This window comes from Hypanus sabinus, chromosome 20, assembly GCF_030144855.1.
Source record: "Hypanus sabinus isolate sHypSab1 chromosome 20, sHypSab1.hap1, whole genome shotgun sequence".
In the NCBI taxonomy this organism is placed as follows: Eukaryota; Metazoa; Chordata; class Chondrichthyes; order Myliobatiformes; family Dasyatidae; genus Hypanus; species Hypanus sabinus.
The window spans coordinates 44,149,933-44,177,603 of NC_082725.1; the positions used below are offsets into that span (position 1 = coordinate 44,149,933).

Genomic DNA, 27,671 nt, shown 5'->3' on the forward strand with positions numbered 1-27,671 from the left:
CTTTAACCCTGCTTGCCAAGGACTTTGCATGGCTTTTCTAATTCCCTTATTGAGACTTTTTCTGGCTTCTTCATGATCCTCAAGGCTGCTGTTTGATTCCAGGTTCCTATGCTTTACACACTTTTCCTCTTACGTTGAGTAAATTCATCACCTCTCTCAACATCCAAGGTTCTCTTATCTTTCCATCCTTGTCCTTCCTTCTTACTGGAACACACCTGTCCTGTACTCTGGTTGGTCTTTAAACACCATCTACATGTCAGATGCTGATTTTCCCAAGAACAGCTGTTCCTAGTAACACTCCCTAGTTCGGGGGTCGGCAACCCGCGGCTCCGGAGCCACATGCGGCTCTTTTACCTCTGTGCTGCGGCTCCCTGTTGCTTTGGGAAATAATTGGTCTTTTGCAGCATCCGCGCCCATGGGGGCCAGGTTGAGGGAGGCTTAAAAGCAAGGCTGTTTAGTTCGAATAAAGTTATTCGACTGCAGTTTACTGACTGCGTGAGCACACCGCTACAACGTGTTTTTATCGCTATTAATATACGTCACCACTGCCAATACCTGACACCCGTCAGTGCGCGATTTCTTTAATTTTTCGATCCAAGGTAGGCCAACTATGGAGAATTCTAAAAAAAAGAAAAGTGACTGAAGAAAACAGAACGTTTAATGATACGTGGACAGATTCATTTGCTTTCACTGCTGACGAGACTGGTTTACCGGTATGCTTAATATGCAATGAGAAACTAGCAAACAACAAAAAGTCAAATGTTGCAAAGCATTTCTAGAATAAACACGCAGCCTTTGCTCAAAAATATCCGGATGGAGATGAGAGAAAAAAAGCCATATCGGAACTGATGCGGAAGGTTGATCTGAGCAAAAATCATTTCAAGCAATGGATGAAGTCCGGAAAACCAACGACATACGCTAGTTATATTGCCGCTTAGGAAAGCACGGGAAGCAGTTTACAGATGGTGAATATATAAAAGAATCTTTCATTAAGATTTCAGAACATCTATTCACGGACTTTAAAAACAAGAGTGAAATTGTGCAGAAAATCAGGGATATGCCCCTCTCTGTAAAGACTGTCAAAGACAGAACCATAAAAATGGCAGAAGACATCACAAGACAGCAAATTAAAGACATCAATTCAGCTGTGGCCTACTCGATTGCCTGTGACGAGTCTAAAGACAAAGGTGATATTGAACAAATAGCGTTGTTCTGCCGGTATGTAAACTCTGCCGGGCCACGGGAAGAACTGATTGAGTTGATACCTCTAAAAGACCAAACATGGGGGGCGGACATCTGTGAGGCTGTCTTGAATTGTTTAAGAGCCAAAGGAATAAACCCACCTGGTGTCAGTAGCTACTGATGGGGGCACCGAATATGACGGGAACGCACAAGGGAATTATGGCTTTTCTGCAGAAGTCGCTGGACAGAAAGCTGCTGATTTTTCACTGCATCTTGCACCAAGAGGCACTGTGCGCTCAAACATTTCCTCCGGAATGCACAGAAGTAATGGATGTTGTCATTCAGATTGTCAATAAAATAATGGCAAAAAGTTTAAATCACCGTCAATTCCATTTGTTACTGGACGAGCTGGAAAGCGCATATTCTGATCTCCTGCTGCACAACAAAGTCCGGTGGCTGTCCAGAGGGGAGGTGCTGAAGCGATTTGTCGCGTGTCTGGAAGAAGTGAAAACTTTCCTGGGCAGCAAAGGGCTGGAAAAGCTACACTTCATGGTAGACACGACAGCGCACCTGAACACGCTGAACACAGCTCTTCAGGGGAAAGGACGTACAGCCCTACACATGTTGGAGGATGTTTTGGCATTCGAGCGCAAGTTGACAGTGCTTGCCAGAGATTGACAGAAAGGCACTTTGTCTCACTTCCCCAATTTGAGAGAGTTCAAACAAGGTCACGACATGATAAATTCGGAGTATTTACATTCTGCAATCATCGCAATGCAAACATCGTTTGGGAAACGCTTCTGTGAGTTCAGAGAGGAAAAAAAAACACATTATCCTTCCCGGTCACTCCCCCAAGCATCGATTCATCTCTACTGAATACGACTGCATTGGCAGGTGTGAGTAAACCTGATCTTGAGATGGAACTGGCCGAAATAGCCGACAAAGACATATGGGTGTCCAAGTTTAGACGCTTGACAGCAGACCTTGAAGATGTTGCCCGTCAGAAGGCCGTTCTTGCTCAGAATCACAAATGGAGTGATATTGAAAACCTCCCTAAACCGGACAAACTTGTGTTCGAAACATGGAATGCTATCCCCGACATTTATGTAAACATTAAAAAGTATGCGCTTGGAGTCCTGTCGATCTTTGGATCCACATATGTATGTGAGCAGGTGTTCTCCAACATGAACAAACATCGTGCACACCTCACAGATGACAGCTTGCGATTCTGTGTAAAGATGAAGGTGACGTCATACAGCCCTGATGTGCAGATGCTGTGCGCTGAGGTCCAGGAGCAGAAATCCCATTAACCAAGTATGATACATATTTTAATTGCCTATTATTTTAGGAATATTCATATTTTTTCATTGTTTAGTGAAATAGTCCTTTTATTTTTCAGGTTGACAGCTGGCTGATGTTATTTTTGGTTTGCTGCTGGCGGAAAATTTAAGTTCAGTGTTTTTCATAAATACAAGAAGAACTCAAATAGACATTGAGTATTTTACTTAAAAGTAACCTTCAACCCAATGTCTTTTTTTCGGAGTTCAAAATGTTTTTGTTGCATGCAGAAATGTAATTTCGTTTTCTCTGCAGGAGTTCATCAATTTCATAAATGCAACACATTATAGTTTGTTTATACATAGCATAAAGGCAAAAAAAAACGTTGTATGCAGTGTTATTTCATTTTAAATGTCAAACGGGTTTTGCGGCTCCCAGTGTTTTCTTTTCTGTGGGAAACGGGTCCAAGTGGCTCTTTCAGTGGTAAAGGTTGCTGACCCCTGCCCTAGTTCCTGCCTAATACTCTTGTAATTTGCCCTGCTCCAAATTAATACTCTCCCACAAGATCCATTGTTATCCTTATCTAGAGTATCTGAAAACATAAGAAGCTGTTGTCACTTTCCTCTATTGTTCACCCACTGAAAGGTCAATCACCTGGCCAGGCTCATTACCCAACTCCAGATCCAACACAGTTCCTCCTCTTGTTGGACTACTTACATATTGATTTAAGAAACTCTCCTGGATGCACCTAACATATTCTGCCCCATACTCAGAAGGTCCCAGTTTACAAATTGAACTCCCCCAAGACAACAACCCTATTATTTTTACATCTTTCCTTAATCTGCCTACATATCTGTTGCTCAATGTCCTGCTGGGTATTGGGAGGGTCAGTAGTGTAATCCCATTGGAGTGATTGCACCCTATTTTTGAATTATATTCATATAGACTCAGTGGACGAGTCCTCCATTATGCCTCCTCTGAGGGCAGCTATTGTCCCTGATTAGTAGTATGACTCCCCCACCTCTTTTACCTCCCTCTCAATCTTTTCTAAAGCATCAACACCCTGGGATATTAAGCACCCATCCCAGTCCATCTCAGCTAAATCTCTGTAATAGCTCCCTGCACTGATCGATGCTCATCACCTTTACGCATTATACTCCTGCATTAAAGTACACACACTTCAAAATATCCACCTCAACATATCCATTACTTTGCTCCTGCCCTGACATCTATCTTCCACTCCATCTCTCCACTTTCTAACTTGATGCTCTGGTTCCCATCCCCCTGCCAAATCAGTTTAAACTTCCCAAGTAAGACTAGCAAACCTGCCGGCCAAGGTTTTGGCTCCTCTCCAGCTTACCTACAAACCGTCCACTTCTACTGGTTACCCCGCCTCAGAAAAGGTTTCAATGATCCAAGAACCTGAAACCCTGCCCCCTGAACCAGTTCCTCAGCCACTCATTCATCTGCACCGTCATCCTATTCCTGCCCTGCCTAGCACGTGGCACTGGGAGTAATCCAGAGATTACTACCATGGAGGCTTTGCTCCTCAGCCTGTTTCCTAACTCCCTAGACTCACAGTGCAGGACCTTGTCCCGCTTTCTATCCATGTCTTTGGTGCCAATGTGTACCACAGCCTCTGGTTGCTCCCCCTCCCTCGTGAGCATAATCTACAGTCACTCTGAGGCACCAGGGAGGCAATATACACCATTCTGGCATAAAGCCATGGAATCTTCTAGAACCCCCTAACTATCAAGTCTCCTATCACTATCACTATACCTGACGTTAACTTTCCTTGCTGAGCCTCAGAGCTGGCCACAGCACCACTGGCTTGGCTGCTGCTGATGTGCCCTGGTAGGGCATTCCACTCCTCCACCCCCCACAAAAGCAGTATCAAAAAGGGTATACATGTTGCTGAGGGGAGTGGCTACAGGGTGACTGCTCACTCCCCTTCCTTTGCCCATCTACTGTGTGAAGCCGGCACTCTGGGTGTGACCGCCTCAGTGAAGGACCCATCAATGAGGTTTTCAGCCTCCCAGACAGTCCTGAGTGAATCCTGCTCCAGTTCCAGTTCTTTAACCTTGTCAGCCAGGAGCTGAAATTGGATACACTTCCTGTAGATGTAGTCAGCAGGTACCCTGAAATCCCACATGTCACAGGAGTCCCACATCAGGCATTCCACTGCCTGAACTACCATCCTGTCTACACTTGTTATGTGTGGCTCTAACTTCTTAAGCTTAACTTCTACAGTCAACTAAATAATTACAAATGACTCGGCACTCTTAGCCTCCAACTGTTCTCACTGAAGCCTGCTGAGCCGAGGCCTCCCACTCTAACCCTGACTCACTCCCATGATGGCCGCTCCGCTTAAACCTTCCTTCTTTTTATTGCCCCTTGCTAAATTACTAACAACCTAAGCAATCTCCTGCTCAGCAGACAAGTCCCAAGAGGCTCCACTTGCTTTTTTAACCTGACGTGTAAAGTTCACAAGGAACTGTCTCCAACTCACTCCATAGACTTTAAGGTATAATAAGCAGTATCTTTCAGTTATGTTGAAGTCTGCAGGCTTATACACTCATTGTTAGAAAATAGGATATGTCTAATTTTTTACCTCTTAACATACACATAAATGGCCTCCTTCCGACCCTCACTATTTTAATGATTCTTCACACTGGCTAAGTAACGTTGTGGAGTTCTTTGGGAAGGTCTTATGGACTGAGCAAAGAGAAGGATGAAGGATTTTATGACAGAATGCTTGAATGACTGAAATATCACCTGTGGGACCAATTTTGAGAGTCAATATTTACAGCAGTGGAGCTAAATTTATAAATCAACAGAGCCATATTAGAGGTACTTACTCTAAACGCGGAAATAAATTATTTTGCCACAAGCCGCCAGCCATCCCAGGATAAAACCAGATTAATGAATCACAAGGGAAGGAGTAGTTTGGCAGGCTGAATGGATCTTATCTAAGTAGTATCTTGATTAAATAGAAAGGAACAACCTTGTATTTTCATGAGATATGGAATCATTCTGTACAAGTAAGTTACTTTTGAAAGGTAGTGTTGTTAGTGTGCAGGTAATTTAAGAACATAATGCAAACCAAAAACAAAAACAACTTCTGGTAAACACTAACTTAACCTCAACTATAATGCTTTACAGATGTAGTTGTTTCAAGGTACCTATTGCAAAATAATTAAATGGACAATTATAGTTGATGTCATCTTTCGAACATCAGCTACATTTTACAACTTAATTATTTGTTATTATTTTCTCTTTTCTTTGGCTTATTTTTACCAATACCAGTGTAAAATTCCAGGGTCTGGAATGCACTGCCTTGGAAGGTAGTGGAGGCCAATTCTCTGGATGCTTTCAAGAAGGAGCTAGATAGGTATCTTATGGATAGGGGAAGCAAGGGATATGGGGACAAGGCAGGAACCAGGTATTGATAGTAGATGATCAGCCATGATCTCAAAATGGCGGTGCAGGCTCGAAGGGCCGAATGGTCTACTTCTATTGACTATTGTCTATTGTAATAGAGAACTTTAAAAATTAAGTCACATTATAAAACAAAAATGTATTCTGCCCCCAATTCTTTGTCACATAAATACGTATCACAATCAGGGATTTTGATCAATTTAACTGGGAATTTTTATTTGTGAATCACATGTTCCATTTTCACAGCATAGCCCAGAAAACAGGGAGGATCGTAAAGCATGAAAGACTAACAATTCAAAAACTGAATTGTCAGCAATTCAGAAGTCTTCATCCCCATTTGCTCAGTGCTTAGTTGAAGCGCCTCTCTCACTTATTGCAGCCAGTCCCTTTTTGGAGAAGTCTCCATTAGCTTTGCACAGCATGATGGAGCAAGATTTATCCTTTCCTCCTTGCACAATTGCTCAAGCTGGGCCAACTTAGTTGGGGAGTGGTGGTGGACAGCAATCTTGAGGTCTTGCCAGAGATGTTCAATCGGGTTAAAGTTAGGACTCTGACTAGGCCACCCAACACATCAATTTTCTTCATTTAACTCTATGGTTGCTCTTGCACTGTACTTTGGGACATCGTCCTGATAAAAGGCAAACTCCCTCCCCAGTTTAAGCTTTCTGGTTAATGTGCAGTATCAGATTTATGCCACACGTACAACTTAAGAGTTGAGGCCAAGAAGTTGCACTTTAGTCTCACCCTATCACAAGACGTCTTCCACATCTTGACACCATCTTCTAAGTGACACTTTGCAAAGTCTTTTTGGCCAAGTATATCCTTTTTCCAGCCAGGGCTTCTACCTTGCCACTTCACCATTAATGCCCTTTTTGTGCAAGACCTTAGAGATCGTCTGCAGCTCACTCTGTGACTGTTGGCATCACAGTAGTCTCTCTTACAAGTGTGACTCTTCTCTGGTGACTAGGTTTAGAGGGGCAGCCTGACCTGGGCAGTGTGGCTGTGGTTTCATATTATTCTACTCTTTCACAATAGACCACACTGAGCTCTGGGGTATGTTCAGTGCCTTTGAGGTGGTCTTGTACCCGTCCCAGATTTGTGTTTCTCTATTATCATTTCCCTGTCTTGACTTGAATGCTCTTTTCCCTTCCTTTTGGTTTGACGTGTTGAAAATCTACCACACTGTTTTACCTTACAGAGAGAGGGAGCATTTATTCTTATGAATTCATTGAAAGCAGGCTATCCTCCAATTTTCTACATCAACAAATTCGTTGAATTGGTAAGACCATGTACAATATTGCACCTGAGGAAAGTTAGCTTAGTAATTACAAAGGGGTTGAATACTTTATCAGCCTTATAATTTTGGTTTTTAATTGTTAGTAAACTGAGGACAGGTTTTGGAATTTTTCTTTTGACTTGACATGATACATAATGTTTTGTAGATTAATTCAAAAATCCTAATTTAATATATTTTAAATTTAGAAAATGAGACATAAAATGTGAAATTTGTTGTGGGGGCTGAATACTTTTTCAAGGCACTGCATGTTGTACCATTGCCTTTCAGTGCCTCTATGTGTCCCTGACATACATGGCTTCAAGAGCTTTGTTCGAACTTGAAAATTAGCAAAACCTTGGGATGTAGGTTATCCATCTGTCAGTTTCTTTTGTAATTTCATTGCAAGGAACGTTATTATGGGGATCGAAGACAAGATGAGAGACCCAGGACCTGTGTGCCACACTGTGGTATGAGTGAGTGGGGCAAAATAAGAGCTTGGAGGGAGGTACGGTCTAGGTTGCAGGGGCTCAACAAAGTGTGTGATAGAGGGCACAGAAAGAGAATCCATAAGGAGATCCCTGTCCAGTAGTACATGCTGAAGATCTTGTTATCCTGGAGCTCTCAGGGCCACTTGGTCACGTTTCTCTTGCAAACTTCCAAAAGAAAGGAATGGTATCACTCCATGTGAGACTGATGTTAATATTTGCTGTAACTGATTTCCAGAGTGATGTGAAATGACCTGGAAAAGCCATTACTATATTCCACTCCAGATAGTCAATTTTCAACAGAAAAAAATGGAGCATTATTTGATTAAATTCCAAGGCAATTAATTTTAAATTATCCTAAATGGTATTGGACCTTCCAGAACCTATTTTTTTCTCTTTTAAACTGATGAGGCCAGAAATTTGTATGTACAACCTTATTTAACATTTAAGGACACCGAGAAGATTCTGGAAATCACATGATGCCAAGAACTATGTCATGACATCAATCCAACTGTAAAATTGAGGCAATTTGATTAAAAGTAAAATATAAACACCAATGAAGAACTCTGTAGTCAGAATCAAACTTCACAAACAAGACTGCAGTTCAAAATTTGACATGTTGCCAAAACTTGAAGCAACAAGGAACCAACAGAAAGAGGAAGAAGGGAAACGAAAGAGAGAGAGAGAGGGAGGCTGAAGGGGAAAGGCGAACTAGCGATCAGAATTAGTATTGTTGCTTGTTGAACTGACAATGAAACATTATCAATGTCCAATAGCTGAATCTGGTTTACTTAAGCCATTGAACTATGCTGGCTTTCTTTTAAGTAGATCTTACCTTGTTAAACAATTAAAGATGATCGTTTTACTAGATATTTTAAAGGCAAAAATCAGAGAACTTGCTGAGTATTTCACAACGTTCTCTTTCTCTATAAATGTTGCCTGATCAAAGTATGTCCAGCAGTTTGATTACAACTTAAAGAGTTTATGTCCTTTTCTTACCAGCTGTAAAATCTTTGTTTATTAAAAACCTTGTCTGAATACAGAAGACAAAGAGATTTTCCCACCTCCTGATTAAGGCAATAGACTAATTGTTCAACAGCTCTGAGATTTTCAACAGAAATTTTCATGATTTCCAATTCACAATCAACAACCATCACTAAAACCCTTTCTCCCAATGGGAACATTGATCTTAAGTTCAGAGTACTAAACTATTTTGTACCTAGACAAATCTGAAAGCAAGAGAAATTCTTTCAGAATCGTTATCAAAACCAAATTCAGCAGAGAACTTCAATCCTTCTCCTATCAGCTAGAAGGTTTGCATGTCATAAATGTTTCCTTATGGATATAAGAAGAAAAGATCAAATAGGCTCCTAGAATATTTCAGTTATTCTCAAGAAGAACAGAAGTTAAAGGGAGAGAAATTTTACCTCAGTTATATAGTGTGGTGGTGGTGGTGGGGGGGAGGGGGGGGGTTGGTGTTTCATGATTAACACTGTGATGCTCAAACTCAGCAGACTTGTCGCACTCTTGCTTCCTGTCCTCGTACACCTTCAGACTAAGTACTAACCTTTATAGCTCCTCCATTATCCTGACTGCAGTTTATATACTGGCAAGGGCTGATCTTAAGCAGTCGCTCGAGGTACTGACATCGGCAAACAAGAAACAGCCTACCACAACACCTTCCATATCATTGTTAGGACCTTCAATCAGGCTTGTTTGAAGAAATCCCGACCCAATTATCATCTACATATAACCTGCAGCACCAGTGGTCCCAACACAGTTGATTGCTGCTATACTCGGAAAAGGAATGTTCACTGTTCCATACCTAGACCACATTTCAGGAAATCTGGTCACTTGGATGTCCTCCTCCTACCCACTTACAGGTAAGAGCAAGGCTCCAGAGTGTGGCAATGAAGTGGTGGTCACGGGAGTTGGTGGACTGGGCCCTGTTCAAGGACTCATCAGAGGATCTGAACAAATACACAACAGTTGTCATGGTTTTTTAAAAAACTTATAGACAAATGTGACCCCACAAATCATTCAGAGTCTCTCCCTAACCAGAAGCCCTGGATGAACCATGAGATCTGCAATCTGCTCAGGGCCTGATCAGTGGCATTCAGGTCTGTTGACCAAGTAAAATACAAGAGGTCCAGGTACAATCTCTGGAAAGCCAACCCATGTGCAAAGTGGCAACTCTGGACCAAAATTAAATTATGCTCAACAGCTGCAGCAGGGCTTGAATGCTATCACCTCCAACAATGGCTCGCTTTGACTGTCAAAACATGGAGTCACCTTCATGAACTCCCATACACACAAAACCCTGTGATTTCAGTCTCTGAGGCCAACGTGATAGCATACTTCAAGAGGGAGAACCTACAGAAAGCTTCTGACCCAGATGGGGTACCTGACCATATATCCAAGACCTGCGCTGATCAGCAGGCTGGAGAATTCATAGAGAACTTTAACGTCTCACTTTGGCAGTCTGACCTACCCATTTGCTTCAAGCTTCAATTATACCAGTGCTCAAGAAGAACATGGTAACCTGGCTCAATCGTTCAGTCTCACTTACATCCACTGTGGTGAAATGCTTCAAAAGTTTGGTGAAGAAACATATCAACTCCTGCCTGAAAAGCAACTTGGATCTGCTTCGATTTGCCTATTGACACAACAGGTCAATAGCAGGCACTGTTTCATTGGCTCCTCACTGAACCCTGGCATACCTGGACAGAGAAGATGCTTTTAGCAGGATGCTCTTTATTGACTATAGTTCGGTATTCAATACTATCACCCCCTCAAAACCTAGGCTTCAAGACCTAGGCCTCAATACCCTCTTTGTGTAACTGGATCCTTGATTTCTTCACTTGCAGAACACAGTCAGTTCAGATTGGCAGTAACATCTCCTCCACAATCTCCTTCAGCACAGGAGCACCACAAGGCTATGTGCTTAGCCCCCTGCTCTATTCACTTTATATTTATGATTGTAAAGCTATGATTAAGTTTATTCGCGACAACATTACCACTGGCCGAATCAAAGGTGGTGATGAATCAACACATAGGAGGGAGATTGAAAATCTGACTGAGTGGTGCCGCAACAACAACCTCTCACTCAATGTCAGCAAGACCACGGAGCTGATTATTGACTTCAGGAGGAGGAAATCAGAGGTCCATGAGCCAGTCTTCATCAAGGAATCAGAGGAGGAGAGGGTTAGCAACTTTGAATTCCTCAGTGTTATCATTTCAAAGAATCTGTCCTGGGCCCAGCATGCAAGTGCCATTACAAAGAAGGCATGGCAACACTTCTGTTTTTTTAGAAATTTGCTAAGATTCAGCATGTCATCTGAAAATCTGACAAATTTCTGTAGATGTGTGGTGCAGAGTAGTAAATGGTTGCATCATGGCCTGGTACGGAAACACCAATGTCCTTGAACAGAAATGCCAACAAACAGTAGTGGATACAACCCAGTCCATCACAGGTAAAGCCGACCCCAACACTGAACTCGTCTAACCAGACTGCTGTCGCAGGAAAGCAGCATCTGTCATCAGGGTTTCCCACCATCCAGGACATGCTCTCTTCTCATCAGAAACGTGGTACAGGAGCCTCAGGTTCAGGGACAGTTACTACCCTTCAACTGAAAGGCTTTTGAACCAAAGAGGATAACTTCACTCAACTTCACTTGCCCCATCACTGAACCATTCCCACAATCTATGGACTCACTTTCAAAGACTTTTCATCTCATGTTCTCCATATTCATTGCTTAATTATTTATTATTATTTATTTTCTTTTTTTTGTATTAGCAGTTTGCTGCATGCTACACAGTGATTGTTTGTCTGTCCTGTTGGAGGCAGACTTTCACTGATTTTGTTGTCTCTTGTATTTATTGTGAAAGCCCGCAGGGAACGATTCTCAGGGTTGTACATGGTGACATACAGTATATGTACTTTGATAATAAGTTTTCTTTGAACTAGAGTCTTTCCTCAGTCTTCCTATAGTTTATAAGTTTGGAAAATATTAAGGACTTAACAAGTCTGCCATTGCAATTTGCTTTCTAAGTCACCTGTGCATTTGATGAAATAACTTATGGAGACAACTAGATAAATATTGTCACACCCAGCGACCCGAGATAAACACTTAGAACATGCTGCCATAATTTACTTCCATGCATGCTAGACCTGCTTCAGTATTAAAGGAGACTTCAATTTGCTTGAAAACTTCCCAAGTTTTGGGGACCAGACATGGGAACTCCACATTGACCATCTACTTAGTTGATTATGCTCTGATCACATCCTAACTGGTGCACACCAATTGCGATTAAAAGCCTGATCTCTACTAATCAGCAGCTGTTTATCATTTCTGCCGATGCCACATTCTGGCTCTGTAGGTATAGACGCCTGCTTGGCACTATGACCCTGCAACTAGCAATCTGCAATAGTGAAGGAGGAAACAAAAAAAACAGGAATTGGTGCATTAACCATGTAAAGTTAATTACATAGCACACATTTTGAATTTATGACCTCTAGTTGTTGATCCAATCACATGAGAAATTATTTTTCACCTTCTGATCAATCAAAACGCCCTTATCCTGTTAAGGGAATAAGATATAGAAGCAGGGGTAGGCCATTCAGCCCATTGAGTCTGCCCTAACATTCAATAATGGCTGATTTATTATCTGTCCCAATCGTCTTAACCTATCAGCCTTTACTTTAAATATACCCAATAAAGGTCTCTATAGCCGTCTGCGGCGATGCATTCGACAGACTCACCACCATCTGGCTAAAGCAGTTTCTTCTCATCGCTGTTCTGAAGGGACGTCCTTGTACTTTGAGGCTGTGGCCTCTGCTCCTAGACTCTCCCACTACTGGAAACATAATCTCCCTATCCACTCTATGTAAACTTTTCAATATTCGATCGGTTTCAATGAGATCTGCACCCTGCCCCATTCTTCTAAATTCCAGCGAATGCAGGTTCAAAGCCATTAAACGCTCTTCAACATTAACCCTTTAATTCCCAGGATAATTTTCAAGAACACCCTCTGGTCCCTCTAGAACAGAAGCATATCCTTTCTAAGACAAGCAGGCCAAAACTATTCAGCATACTCCAAATGCAGTTTGTCTAATGTCCTCTAATGCTACAGCATTACAGTACATCCACGTGAATTGAATGCTAACATTGTGTTTGCTTTCCTTACTACTGACTCAACCAGAGGTTAACCTTCAGGAAATCCTGCACTAGGACTCTTGAGCCCATTTGCACCTCTGATTTCTGAATTTACTACCCATTTAGAAAATAATCTACATCTTTATTTCTTCGAGCAAAGGACATGATTATACTCTTCCCTATTCTGTTTTCCATCTGACACTACTTTTCACATTCTCCTAATCTGTTCAAGTCCTTCTATAGACACCCTGCTCCCTCAACACTACCCGCCCCTCCACCTATCTTTGTATTATCTGCAAACTTGGCCACAAAGCCATCATATCCATCATCCAGATCATTGACATATAATGTGAAAGGAAGTGGTCCCAGAATAGACCACTGAGGAATACCATTAGTCACTGGCAGCCAACCAGAAAAGGCCCCATTTATATAACCATATAATAATTACAGCACGGAAACAGGCCATCGCGGCCCTTCTAGCCCGTGCTGAACGCTTACTCTCACCTAGTCCCACTGGCCCACACTCAGTCCATAACCCTCCATTCCTTTCCTGTCCATATACCTAACAAATTTTTCTTTAAATGACAATACTGAACCTGCCTCTACCACTTCTACTGGAAGCTTGTTCCATACAGCTACCACTCCCTGAGTAAAGAAATTCCCCCTTGCGTTACCCTTAAACTTTTGACCCCTAACTCTCAAGTCGTCCTAATTACTATCTTTATTATTATTATTATTATTATTATTATTATCCCCAATATCCCCGCTCTTTGCCTTCATATGTGGCACCTTGCAAAAAGGCCTTCTAAAATCCAAGTAAATCACATCTTTGTCCTTTGTCTATACTGCCTCTTTTTTTCTCAAACAATTCCAAAAGATTTGTGAGGCAACATTTCCCCTTAAGGAAACCATACTGTCTTTGACTTATTTTATCATGCGCATCTACATACTCCCAAAACATCATCCCTAATAATGCACTCCAACATCCTGCCAACCTCTGAAGTCAGGCTAACTGGCCTATAAATTCCAGTCTTTGCCTCCATCCCTTCTTGAAGAGTGGAGTAACATTTTCAATTTTCCAGTCCTGCAGAGCCAATCCAGATCTAGTGACTCTAGAAAGATCAATATTAATACATCCACAATCTGTTCAGCCACCTCTTTCATAACCCTGGGATGTACACCATCTGGCCCAGGCGACTTATCTACCTTTAGAACTTCCAGTTTCCCAAGCACCATTTTCTTAGTAACAGCGACTACACTTACTCCTGCTCCTGATTTTCAGGCATATTGCTGATGTCTGAAGTGAATACTGATGCAAAATATTTATTGAGTGTGTCCGTCATGTCTTTGGCGCCATTACTACCACTCCAGCGCCATTTCCCAGCAGTCCGATATCCTCTCTTGCCTCTCTTTTACTCTTCATGTATCTGAGAAAAATGTTGGTATCCTCTTTTATATTTTAGCTTACGTACATAATTCATCTTTCCTTTCCTTATTGCTTTTTAGTTGCTTTCTGTTGATTTTAAAAGCTTTCCAATCCTCCACCTCTTATCTAATTTTTGCAATATTGTACTTTGCTTTTATGTTATTTTTGACTTCCCTTGACAACCAAGATTACCTCATCCTCCCTTTAAAATGCTTCTTCTTTTTCTTTGGGATGAACCAATCCTGCACCTTCTGAATTACTCCCAGATACTCCAGCCATTGCTGCTCTGCCATCATCCCTGCTAATTGTTCCCTTCCGACTAACCTTCGTCAGTTCCTCTCTCATGCCTCTGTAGCTTCCCTTTCCTCCACTGTAAACACTTCTGATTTTAGCTTCTCCCTTTTAAACTGCAGAGTGAACTTGATAATATTGTAGTCACTGCCTCCTTAGGTTTCCTTTACCTTAAGCTCCCTAAATAAACTATGATGAGATAAATTCTAGCCAAAACAGAACTTGACTTTTTCAGTTACAACTTTATAACTAAAATCCAATGCATTACTAATATCCTAGCAAATCTCTTCTAAATTTTTGTAAGGCCTTTCCCTGACATATGGGCCTCAGAACTACCTACAATACTTCCGCTGAGACCTAATCAACTAAAGTGATATATCGTGCTTCTTTCATACTGCTTGATAATTTTGTTTCATTTAGACTTAAGTGAACCAATCCAAAGCCTGCAATATAGTTAAGTGTACTTTACGAGCGTATTTCCTACCTTCATAAAAATCTGATGTGCACAGCGTATTTCCAGAGACAGTGTCGAACTTGCCAAGTTCCTTGCTGCAGTTAAGCATTTCTTGAGCCAGTGGTTCACTGAGTGTAGTTGGATAAGACTTTGTTACCCCCAATACAACCAGTTCAAAGACAGGATTAAAGGAAGGATTCACCGCCTTTTTGGTGACCACAACTGTACCTGGCTGCACACCTGAAAAATGAAAAAAAAAGGTGTCTTCAAAAACCACAGTCTTCTATAATTTGATTTGAGATTCATTCATAGCTTATACATGTGTGCTAGGAAGAAAGTAGTACACAGGATTTGAAAAGAATGGTGGCTTAAGACTGACCGCTTTTTGAAAAAAGTGAAACAGACTTGTCAAGCATGGGACCATAGAAATCTGATCCAACAGAGGCTAAATAAATCAAACCAAGTTTTGTCACTAACACTATTGTAAGTAATTGCATATCAGCATGATGCCAACATCACACAGTATTCTTGCACAAGGCATCACTTTGTTAATTTTTGTATTGTTCACTTGTTCCTGGCAATACTGGTGACTTTTATCTGTCTCCAAATATCCTTGAGCTTAGGGAACAACTAGGAGTCAACCACACTGGTGCATCTGGAGCACAGGCTAGACCAGGTAAGGATGGCAGATTTTCTTCCCCCTAAGAATAGTAGGAGTCCAGACTGATATTATGACAATGCTTTTTGAGATAATAGCTCATCACTGAGATTAATGCTAAAACACAAATCTGGATTTTATGTAGTTCATCAATTTTAAATTCCCCAGCTATAAGGGTGAGATTCAAACTACTCAAACCCAGCTTTTTGCTTCATCCCCTTTCCCTGCTAGTTTTCGCCTATCACCTTCTGCTGGACACCTTTCTCTCCCCCAAGCTTCTTATTCTGGCATTTTCCCCTTCCTCAGTCTCGGTCTGAAATGTTGACTCTTTACTCCTCCCTATAGAAGCTGCCTGACCTGCTGAGTTGCTCCAGCACTCTGGATTTCCAGCATCTGCAGAATCTCGTTTTTCTGAATCAGGAAACCAGTACCCTCACTTAGTGCAGTCGTCGCCCTCTAATTCTCAGACTCCCATCATTGAAATCCTGAGTTTAATTTCATTTCCACCTCTTTGTAATCTTCTTGGAAGGCCCCAGCCACCATTCTACTCATGTCATTGGTACAAAATAGGCCATGAAACAACTTACAAATAACCCCTGCCTCTTCACCCTTCTCTCTCAGAATGCTTTACAGTTGTTCAATGACATCCTTAGCCTGGATTACATTTAAGGATATAGGAAAGTATTTCTCCTTTCCCCTCCCCTCTAGCTGTCTTTGACCTTCCTATCAGCAACCCCTACAGCTCAGTCACCCATGTGCTTGGCTCAGCCTACACTCACCTGTAGAGCCAATAGAGTGCGATGCACTCCTGCACCTCCTACCTGATGCGCCCAGTTGGTCAACTGGTCACTCATTCCCTTTCTTTCCAGAGACACTTGGGTTGTTGGATGGCCACCTCCGAGCCATGCTATCCCTGAGGCATTCATTCATTGGATGAAACCAACTACTACTCAAGGTCCAAAAATCATATTATTGACCTCAGTCACTTATATCAGTTGCTGCATGTGGTTGCTTAGGTGACCGGATGTATCCTCATTTCCTGTGTGGAACAGGACACGTAATGAAGGGGGCTGAGGGGTCCTGTCACTTCTCTTAGATCAACACATAACACCTGGTCATTTCACTGACTTACACTGCTAAAGAACTGTTAGATTCTTCTTAATACAATATTTTTTCATGTTTGTTTTTATAAATACAAGGAAAATGACATAAGTGCAAAGACAAACAATGATTTGCTCTATTTACATATGCTTTGTCTTTTCATGCTATTTGCCAAATTCTATTTTTAAAGATCTCCAGGTGTGTGTATATATTATCAAACATTTCTTATAACTAGGCAAGTAGGCAATAATTTTCCATGTCTTTTTGGTTCCTAAGGTTGTCATAGCCGGGGTGGTAGTGGAGATAAGCTCCCACTGCCTATAAAGTGCTCCAAATGGCATGTGACTCTAATAACCTCTGACAACCAAGTCCAACTCTTGGCCTTCAAGTGTGGCTTAGCTACTAGGCCTAACGTAACTGTTACTACTGACAAGAGAAGGGGCAAAGGGGGACCACTGGCAAAGGGGGACCACTGGCACCTCAAAACCAGTTGCTTTGGGCAGGTGGGGCTTGTCAGCCTTGGACGGCAGCCCCCCAAGGAGAAGGAAAAGTTTGTTTTTAAACCTCCGCTGCCTAATGACCATACCTACCGATGGGAAAGGCTTCTGGAGCAAACCCCAAGGAAGAGATCCAGAGCCAGGATCTAAGACAGTTTGATATTGTTTACAACTTCACTCTGGCAGCCTCTGTCACGACACTGGTGACAAGCTATATCAGTGCTTGCCCTTCCCTTGGACTACATCAGTGATGTGGAGAGGGGGAACCCGCTGCTTGGGCAACAGCCGGTTCTTCAAATCTTCCCACCCAGGCTTGCACCCTGGAGAGGACACAGTCCACCAGAGGCACAAACCCATGATCCCTTGGAAAACAACAGCTGCCTACACAATTTTTCATTTTTATTGATTCGTGACATCAGTACATCATGTTTTATATTAGTATAGTAACCTAAAGATTCATTTATGTTGTATTAATTTTATGTTCAAGATTTAGGATGGATTGACCAGAACAGTGGTTCTGGAGACACAAGTAACATAGTAAAATTACTGTTTTACACAATCAAGTATATTTAATTAGGTGCACAACAGGAAATATATTTCTTATCAAAAACATGACATTTAAGATTTATGACAGGGATATTTGAACAACAAACACTAAAAATATGAATGAGTAAAGTTTAACCCTCTGGACAATTATGAATGGCAATAACAGTCTTTAATGTGCAATGTTTATATATAGATCGCTGGAGAGTCACAGCATGGGGACAGGGTATGCACTCCTTCACGTTTGCACTCCTGCCTTTTCCCATCTTTCTACTCACTGCACCTTTTCATGCTCTGCTTTTTCCAAACCACTATTTAATTCTCTTTTATAACATTCATATGGATTCTGTGTTATCAGACTTGCTGAATTCTTCTCCCCTGACTTTTCCTTTCCATTGCTGCACGCTGCCAGCTCACGCCCACAGCTAAAATAATTTCCTGAGCTGACAACAGTCCAACTGATTGGCTAACTTAGTGACAATCACAAGTAAAAATACTTTAGATGCTGAAATACAAACAAAATAAAATGCTGGGAAAATTCGTCAGCTTGGACAGCATCAAGAGAAAACAAAATCAGATTGAGGATCTTTCACCAGAGCTAAGAAAAAAGTTCAAAAACTATATACATTTTGAAGCGACAGACAGAGAATGATGAAGGCGCTTGTGTCAGAATTGAGAACAAGGAAGATTTGAATGATACATTTTGTATTGTTCAGAGGGAAGTTAGTTCATAATCTTCTTTCAGCTGGGAGAAACAGAATATATCATTCCATCTCGTTTGGTCTCCACCCTATTACAAACATGCTCTTCATTATCTCCAGCCTTCTCTGCTTCTATCTCGTTCTAACTTACCCAAGTTCTAACTAGAGGATCATCATTTCGGATTGATGATCTTGTTTCTCTCCACAAGTCCATCTTGAGAGTGCATGTTGTCCTGTATTTACCCGGGTTTGCTCCAACATCTCAAAGATGCACGGGTTGCTATGTTAATTGGCTGCTGTACGTTGGCTTGGTGCTTAGGTGAGTGGTGGAATCTTGGTGGGGGTGGGGGGGGGGCGAGATTGATGAGAACGTGGGGAAAATGAAAAACGGGATTAATGTAGAAAAATGAGTGTAAATGGGTGTTTGTCAGTCAGTACTGACTCAGGGGGCCAAAGGGCCTCTGTAATACAGCTCAACTTGTTCTTGAACAGAAAACCCCTCCCTTGGGGAGACACATTTATAGATCTTAGTGGACAACGTATTTTGCCACCAACGTCTTCATAGATGCTTTCCTTCTGAGGTGTTATACAGCACAGACTCTAATATCCTAACCTTAAACTAACTTCTCGATTCACTCACCCTCCATGCCTGTCTCCAAAGCTGGACATTGACTGGAAAAAACAACCACGCTTTACCAGAATTAATTTCACCACACCATAGGACCTCTGATTTTCACTGTAGACTTCCTCCTTTGGTCTCCTCCCCATTGCTTCACTTTCCAACACTCGTCTGAATCATTCTGTAATCACGCTTGTGCAAGTTACTTGCAGCAAATTTCAGCTGCCTTTCTGGACTTAATGTCATTAGAGTTGAGCTGCCTAATGTGAGCCCTCTAGACTCTGAACATTTGAGTCAGGACTGGGTGAGAGAGATCTACATTCTGCCAAAATATTCCAGTTAAGCTTGGGTCCATATATGTCATGGTACACCCACCCAGTTTATTACAATAATTAATTTCTTAGAATCTTGGCAATCAAGTCAGCACTTATTGCTCATTCTTTAAAAGGGTGGTAACAAGGTACGCCTTTAACCTTCTAAAATAATTCTGGTGAAAGTACTTTGGTGCAGTTGAGTAGAGACATGCAGGATTCGGGACTATTGGCAACGAATGATCGATTTATTTCCAACTCAGATGAAGCATGGCTTCAAGGGGAACCTGCAGGTGGTGGTGTCCCTGTGCTCCTGCTGCCCTTGTAGCAGACATCGCCGGTTTGAGAGATGCTGTCAGCATATCCCAGCCAAATCACTGCATTACATTTTGTAGATGGTAAACACTGTAGCCACCATGCAGTGGCGGTGGTGGGAATGAATCTTCAGGGTTGTTGATGGGATGGGAGTCAAGAGGGCTGGATAATTAAGAGATGGCCATTGCCTGGTATCTTTACGGCACAAATATTACGTGCTATTTCTCAGTCTATGCCTGAATGCTATCTACCTTTAACAGTGCGCCTGTGGACCGCCTTATTTGATGGACACTCTGATTAGAATCAAACATCTCCATTTCCAACCGTACATTAATAATAGATCATTGATGAAGCAACTGAAGACGAAGTCTAGGACACTCTCATGAAGGTCTTCTGCAGCGAGGTCCTTGTGCTGTGGTCATGGACACCCAACCCTCTGCCTCTGAATGATGTATGACTCCAGCCACTGGGAGTGTTTTTCAGTTTTACCAAGGACCCTTGCACCTCGTCAAATGCTGCCTTCATATCAATGACAGCAACCCCCATCTCACTTCTAAAACTCAGCTCTTCAGCCTGCAATTACTCAGCCTTGCCGTTTGCACTGATGTGCATAGCCTTGATACGGCCGAGGATCAGGAACCCCATGCTCAACAGCGGTGAGCAGGTTATCGGTGAGTGCCACCATATGCCGGTGCTGATGACATCTTGCTAATGGTTGAGAACACCAATTAGACAGTAATTAATCAGACTGGACTTGTTCTACTTCTTGAGAACTAGATGTACTCTGGCAATTTGCCACACTGCTGGGTGGATGACTACATTAATTTGGCTAAATATACATTTGTTCTAGAGCACAAGGTCTTTAGGAGAACTAGAGCCAGAAGCTGATATCTCCAATAGCATTTGTTTAAGCCAATTCTCTGAGCTATTTTGTCAAGTCATGAGAAGTGGCTAGAGTTTCAGACTGGCTTCTATGAGTTTCTCTCAGGAGGAAGCCAAGATGAATAATCTCACCACACTCCGAGCTCAATAAGGTTGCAGATGCTTCACTTTTGCCTTTAGAAACTGACGTCGTTAAGGATCAAGATAAGTTTGGGGCTGCCTTCTCCCAACTGTCTACCACCCCACCATTTAAAACTAGATGTGAGAGCACTGTAGAACCTTCAACCTGATCAATCGGTTCTGAGGTTGCTTCACTCTGCCTATTGTAAACATTACAAGCATTTTATTTTGCTGTTTACTAAGAATATTGTAGATTTTTTACCTTATCTAAACAGGCATTTCATCATTTTTTTGTATGTCTTCTGCACTTCTCCATGAACCTGGGCTGATGCCCGGCTTGAAAATAATACTGGGCAAAGGATATGCTGGCTCGGATGATCTTACCCAGGTCAGCTTGAGTCAGTGTCAGTTAGTGGTGGCATTTGTCTAGGGAGATAAAAGAGGGTCTTCACCGAGGATAGGAAGTTTCTTTAAGTGGTGTTGAATTCAAGTTTAATCAGAATCAGGTTTATTATCACTGGCATGTGACGTGAAATTTGTTACCTTAGCAGCAGCAGTTCAATGCAATATATAATATAGAAGAGAAAAAAATTAAAAATAATAATAAGTAAATCAATTACAGTATACATATATTGAATAATAATAATAAAAAAGTGAGGTAGTGTCCAAGGGTTCAAAGTCCATCAGATGACAGAGGGGAAGAAGCTGTTCCTGGATCGCTGAGTATGTGCTTTCAGGCTTCTGTACCTCCTACCTGGTGGTAACAGTGGGGTAAGTGAACATGGTAACACTCAGCAAGGAGTGGGTGGAATCCCAGGTGTGACAGTCCATTCTCCTCAGTGTCATGGACAGATGGAGACATCTGCTCCTGTGAGGGAAGGTTGGCAAGGGATCTCAAAGGTAAGTGTGATTTTTCCGTGTCAACAAGCATGATATTCTAAAAATATATCACTGAGATAAATAACCTATCAAAGTTGACAACCACTCATTCGTTAGAATACTGTACCTATTCCACCAGAGGTGCCAATACGAAAGGCAACAACATCAGAGCACTTGGCATGGGAAAGCAACTTGATGAGTTCATGCAACATGATTAAGATCGATGGGATCCCGATGCCGTGCTGAAAGAAAGCAGAAATTCAACGTTATTTACTTTTTATGTTCGTGATATTTGCATTTGCACATATATACAGCTAGGTTACTAAGACATTTGCATAGTACTGTAGTAATTTTGTGGTTGCTCTGTACTGCTGTCACACTAAAAATAAATTTCATGACATATGTGACTGATGATATTCTGATATGGGTCTCTGTCGTGGACTGAGAGTGGGAAGGGGGCAGGGACAGGGGAATTATAATTGGGAAAAGGGGAAGGGAGAGGGGAGGGAGCAGGAAGCACCAGAAAGTCATTCTGTAATGATCAATAAACCAATCATTTGGAATCAAATGACTTTGCCTGGTATCTCACTGGTACCTGTGCCACCCCTGCCCTGGCACTCCTTTTCTGCTACCTGTTCCAAACCCCTCCTCGTCATCCCCAACATCCTTTGCTCCCACCAGATCTACAAACCCTATTTCCACTGCACACTGACAAATACAGTGCTGTGCAAAAGTCTTAGGCACCCGATCTATATATTCGTGCCTACGACTTTCACACAGTCCTGTACATCAACCACTCAGCCTTTCTGGCTGAGCATGCTTCAGCCTTGTCTTCATAACACTTGCTGGGTCTTGCCGTCAGTTAGACTGGGCTTTCCTGGAGTCACTGCTCTAGCTTGCTGCCTAACTAGTTAGTCACCATTATCCTGGACTAAAAGGCTTTGATCTGAGTCGCTTCGCTCTCCCTATTGCGTGGTGTTTTTAGTATCTACCGTGAACAGATTCTTGTGTTGCCGTTTCACTAGGTTCCCAATCAGAATCAGGTACAATATCACTGATATGCATTGTGAAATTTGTTGCTATATGTCAATTGCAGTAAGTTTAAAACGTTAAATAAGTAGCGCAGAAAGAAAGAGAAAAAATTGTGAGGTATTGCTCATGGGTTCAATATCCATTTCGAAGTCTGATGGCAGAGAGGAAGAAGCTGTTCCTGAATTGTTGAGTGTGTGCCTTCAGGCTCCTGTACCTCCTCCCTGATGGTGGCAATGAGAAGAGGGCATGCCAGCTTATAGATGCTGCCTTTTTGAGGCAATGCTCCTTGAAGATATTCTGGATGCCGAGGAGGTTAGTGCCTATGATGGAACGACTGAGCTTACAACTTTCTGCAGCTTATTTCAGTCCTGGGCAGTACCACACCCTCCCCCCTCCCCCCATACCCCATATCAGATACTTCAGCATGACCTTCTCCATTCTTAACCAAACCATGTTTAATCCTCTGACTTGATTGCAACAGGGATTTACCAGTTTACCAGTTTCCTCGATCCCTCCCTCACAGAAAAAACCACAACAATAACAATTCCCAATCCCTTCCCCATAGAAAAAACAGCCACAATAACAACCCCCAACTCCCTCCCTCACAGAAATAACAGCAACAATAACAATCCCTGACCCCCCTCACTCACAGAAAAACAGACCGTTACAGTGTGAATTACCACCTACAGTGTGAATTACCACGACTGTTGTCCTGCCCACCCTGATTAGTCTTTCTAGCTAGTTGGACGGTATGTAAATGATATCATTTTTGAGTAGTTCCTGCACGTTGTCCATAATATATGATTCCTTAAACACAATGTCAAACTGTTTCTTGTCTAGTCTTTGGGACCGCACGTCCAAGTAGGAAGACTGGGAGGATTTTGCAAAGTTGATTGGCCCGGAAGGAACTTCCCATCTTCAAATTTGATGTCTCAGACATTGTCAAGTGATTAGTCTGGACTCTATTTCAACATTTCGGTTTTAGAACTGAATGTAGTTCGGAACTAACCACGTTACTCCAGGTCTGGAGTCACACAAAAGTCAGGCTTGGTGAAGATGGCAGATTTCTTGCTCTATTATGAAAATCCAAGGTCTTATTGCAGTGAGTTCTGAACTCAGATTATTTGTCCAAGACTCTACATTCTGATAATTTAACCACTGTACACCAAACTTTAATAAACTATATGTAGGTACAGAATGTTATCTCCATTCCTTATTATTTATAATTACTTACACTGACGGATAGGACTGGCCCCACTTTATACATGCTATACCGGTCAGTGTGGGCACAGATATCAGGAATATCAGCAGTGGCACATCCCAATCCCAAAAACTCATTCATGTACTGACTAAAGGACTTCATTCGCCATGGACTTCCACCTACACATACAAACTGGCAGAAAAGAAGAAATATTTTTTTACTTTTTCCATAAAAAAAAACCATGTGTTGTTATTTCAACAATCAAGCCAATATCTTACCTTAACATCACCAAACATAGCAGGAAGATCATGAGTTCCAGTACCTAGGTCAAAATGGTACAAAATATCCTCTTTCATTGTCGATAGATAGGGATTTGATACATAGGCACTTCGTTCTCTGGAAAAAAGATACACCATTGACTGTAATATTTTGAGAATAAATTTTGTATTACAGTACTTAAATCACTGCACCCATGTATAACTGAGAAGTTACTAAATGCTTTTGTCATCTTATTTGTAATTCATCCTAAATGCATTTAATTATACTTCATAAAAATATTTTAAAGTAAAGCTAATCATGTAACCACCAGAGAAACATTATCAAACTAGATAGAACCTACTGCCTGACCTATATTGAGAGTGTAATACAGTCAGCCCTCCTTATCCGCGGGGGATTGGGCCCTGGACCCCCCGCGGATACCAAAAAATGCGGATGCTCAAGTCCCTTATGTAAAATGGCATAGTATTTGCAAATAACCTATGCACATCCTCCTGTATACTTTAAATCATCTCCAGATTACTTATAATACCTAATACAATGTAAATGCTATGTAAATAGTTGTTATACTGTATTGTTTAGGGAATAATGACGAGAAAAAAAAAGTCTGTACTTGTTCAGTACAGACACAACCATTGTTGCTCTTTAGGGAATGCTGATACTGCCTTGGCATCAGCCAATCCCGATTCTCCTGTGATCCTTGAGTTCTTGAGGCTGTAGCGCTTTACATAGCTAGCCAGCCATCCCTTACTAGCCTTAAACTCCGTCCTCTTGCTCACAACACAACTCACGAACGAACGAGACGCGAGGCGAACAATGCTCAACTTCCGGGTTTTCCCGATCCGCAGTCGGTTGAATCCATGCATGCGGAACCCGCATATAAGAAGGGCCGACCGCATAGGTTGCAGTTCACAGAACTGTCTCTAGTTTTCTTCATTGTGAGGACTTGTTCAAATGCATTCCACCCTCTTCCTCCTGCAGAACCATTCCCCCTTTCTCCAACCACCAAATCCTCTCCTTTATGTTACAGTATTATATTGAGAAACACCTTTTTCATTCTTAGCAATACAGATCTGCAATCTGCTTTCACTTGTGTTCTAAATTCTATTTGCTTAATTTTATTATTTTTTCTTTCCCTCTGTACATTGTGTGTTTGTTGGTCTTTTTTTTAAATGGGTTCTTGTTTTGTGGCTGCCAGTAAGGAGGTGAATCTCAAGGTTGCATTATGCATACATACTTCGAACTTTCGGTGTTGGAAGATATCAAAAGGATAAATCACACTGATGCCAAACACATGCTTTGTTAGTAGGTCAACCAGAGTGGGTGGCTTGCTGTAAATTCTGGACCATTTGCTAAATTTTGCTGAAAACAGCATTTGTTCTATACAAGCTGCTGCCACCCCCTCATTCCTCCCGCAACATGCTTTTTGATTACTGTGATGTCAAGGATGTTGCTGCCTTTTGTGTTTCAAATGCGTATCTCTGCTAGTAAATGAAAAGCATGTGAGTGTCAGTTTAGACTATAGCTCACTGGGTAGTGGATCAGAATCAGCTCAGCCCTGCTCCAAATACCATGAATAAAGAGATGTAAGTATGTTCAACGTTATAAGTCAAAAGCAACTTGCATACTGTACGTAAATGCCTTTACTTTGAGTCTTGGACTCTGCTTTCCATTAGGTTTGGCTTTGTGATTTATCTCCAAAAAAATGAGAACATGCACTTGAATGAATACTTAGTACTTAACTACCTCAAACTTCCTTTCTAATTTGCATGCAATCCTAATTTGGATATATATGTCATTGTCACATCATTATCATTGGGTCAAAGTCAAGGAACTCCCCATCCAATTGCACTAGAAGCATGCTTTATTGGTTCATCTCATAGCACGGCAATTAGGGATGAGCAATTAATTGTCCTTCCATAACACACATATCCAGCGAGTAAATATATACACTTTATGCCAATATATCAGCAACTCAAACAGAAATCATCTGCATTCTTTCAAAATGCAGAGTTAGTTTTTTTTAATCAAAATACATATAGGTCACCATATCCTACTCTGAAATTCATAGTGTCTCTAAATAGTTATTCTGCTTGGGATGGTATTACATTGGCATAAGATGTATGTAAGCACCTATGGAGTGAAATGAACAGCCAACGTTTTCGGTCGATGCCCTTCACCAATTCCGGAGTTTCTTTTTGGTTTAGTACTTGGGAGATTTGTTTCTTGTTGGTTCAACTGATTACTGAACCATTCACTACAATATCAAGGTGCCCCTCCCAAGTGTAAAAATCTTTTCTTTATGTATATCCTGCCTTTTGTCAACAAATCCACAGATAAGGGTTAGTTTGCACACTGGTAAATTCTAGTTGGGAAACTTTTCAGCACTTCTGTTGAACCTCGTCAGTCACTGCATCACAATGCTTGTCCACATAAGTTGTCATTTCTTCTTGGTATATAAGGAATAATTAAGCCATCACCCATCTCAAATAGCCTGCCCTTGTCACAGTTTCCATTCTGTTCCCTGGGCACTAGGGAGAGGATTAACACCACACTCACTTCCAAACTGAAGTTTCCAGCACAGATACTCTTTATTCCCGAAGCTACCTCAAAAATAATACCGGTCTGCCCACAGCCAATCCCATCTTATAATGAAATCTTCCCTTTCTCACCTCTCTGTTCTACTTATGCACTACCCTCCTTGCTTTTAATAAATTCAAAACATCACCAGTGAATCCTACATCGAGTCTTGTCCTCATAGACTAATACTGGCTCCCAGTCTCAGAGTGTCTCAGATTTAATATCTTTAACCATGCCTTTAAAATGCTTCTTGGCCTATCTCTCCTTTATAACCTTCCCTAAAACTTACAATCCACTGAAGACGTGGTCACTCAAACCCTGACATACATATTTTGCGTGTTTCTCTGATGATAACTGCTACCTAGAAACAACTGTCTGGAATGCCCACACTAATCCTTTTAATTTTTTTTTAAATTGACTTTTAAACATTATCTCTTTGATAACTTGCTTTTATCTCCCTGAGGCCCTGCATCTTTGGATTGGCAACTTTTATGATGTGGGCTGTTCGTACAGGTTGAAGGTGTAATATTAAAGCAAGCTTCTTGTGCAGCTAGTTTATGCTGCCGGTAATGCTTACCACATGGATTCTTAAGTACGATTAAAAATAATAATTAAGAGCTGGGATCCTTCAAGTATATTTTCCATCATAATTCAATTTGCCTACTGGAGGCATTAATATTTAATAATGAAGCATCATTAGAAATGTGCACTCAAATATTTTATACAATGATAGCTACAAATGGCTGACTGAATTGCTGTAGGGTCCTAGAAAATAACTTAATATAAATGACAGTTAAAGTCTATAAATATTGAGCTTATCTACAGAAAGCAGGTTTTATATAAATTCACTGCAGTGGAGGGAACGTTTACCTGAACAGGCAAGAGCTTTCGGACTGAGCAGAAGAACAGCAGTAATAGTGTAAGCTGCTGTCATTCCGCTTCCAAGTGGCACTCAGCCAGCCCTGACAAC

General features: G+C 41.5%; 1 protein-coding gene across 3 annotated transcripts in view; it reads right to left on the bottom strand.

Moving 5' to 3' along the window:
• LOC132378469 (uridine phosphorylase 1-like) overlaps window positions 1-27,671 on the bottom strand; it is a 61,304-nt gene that overhangs the window by 18,303 nt on the left and 15,330 nt on the right. For 2 of the 3 annotated variants that reach the window (XM_059945404.1, XM_059945403.1), the window contains 4 exons: window positions 24,124-24,241; window positions 23,879-24,037; window positions 21,740-21,854; window positions 15,017-15,226 (listed from right to left, as the gene is read on the bottom strand). In XM_059945404.1, coding sequence (XP_059801387.1) covers window positions 15,017-15,226; window positions 21,740-21,854; window positions 23,879-24,037; window positions 24,124-24,241 — 602 coding nt within the window. The remainder of the gene's footprint in view (window positions 1-15,016; window positions 15,227-21,739; window positions 21,855-23,878; window positions 24,038-24,123; window positions 24,242-27,671) is intronic. The other variant, XM_059945405.1, reaches the window with a different exon arrangement.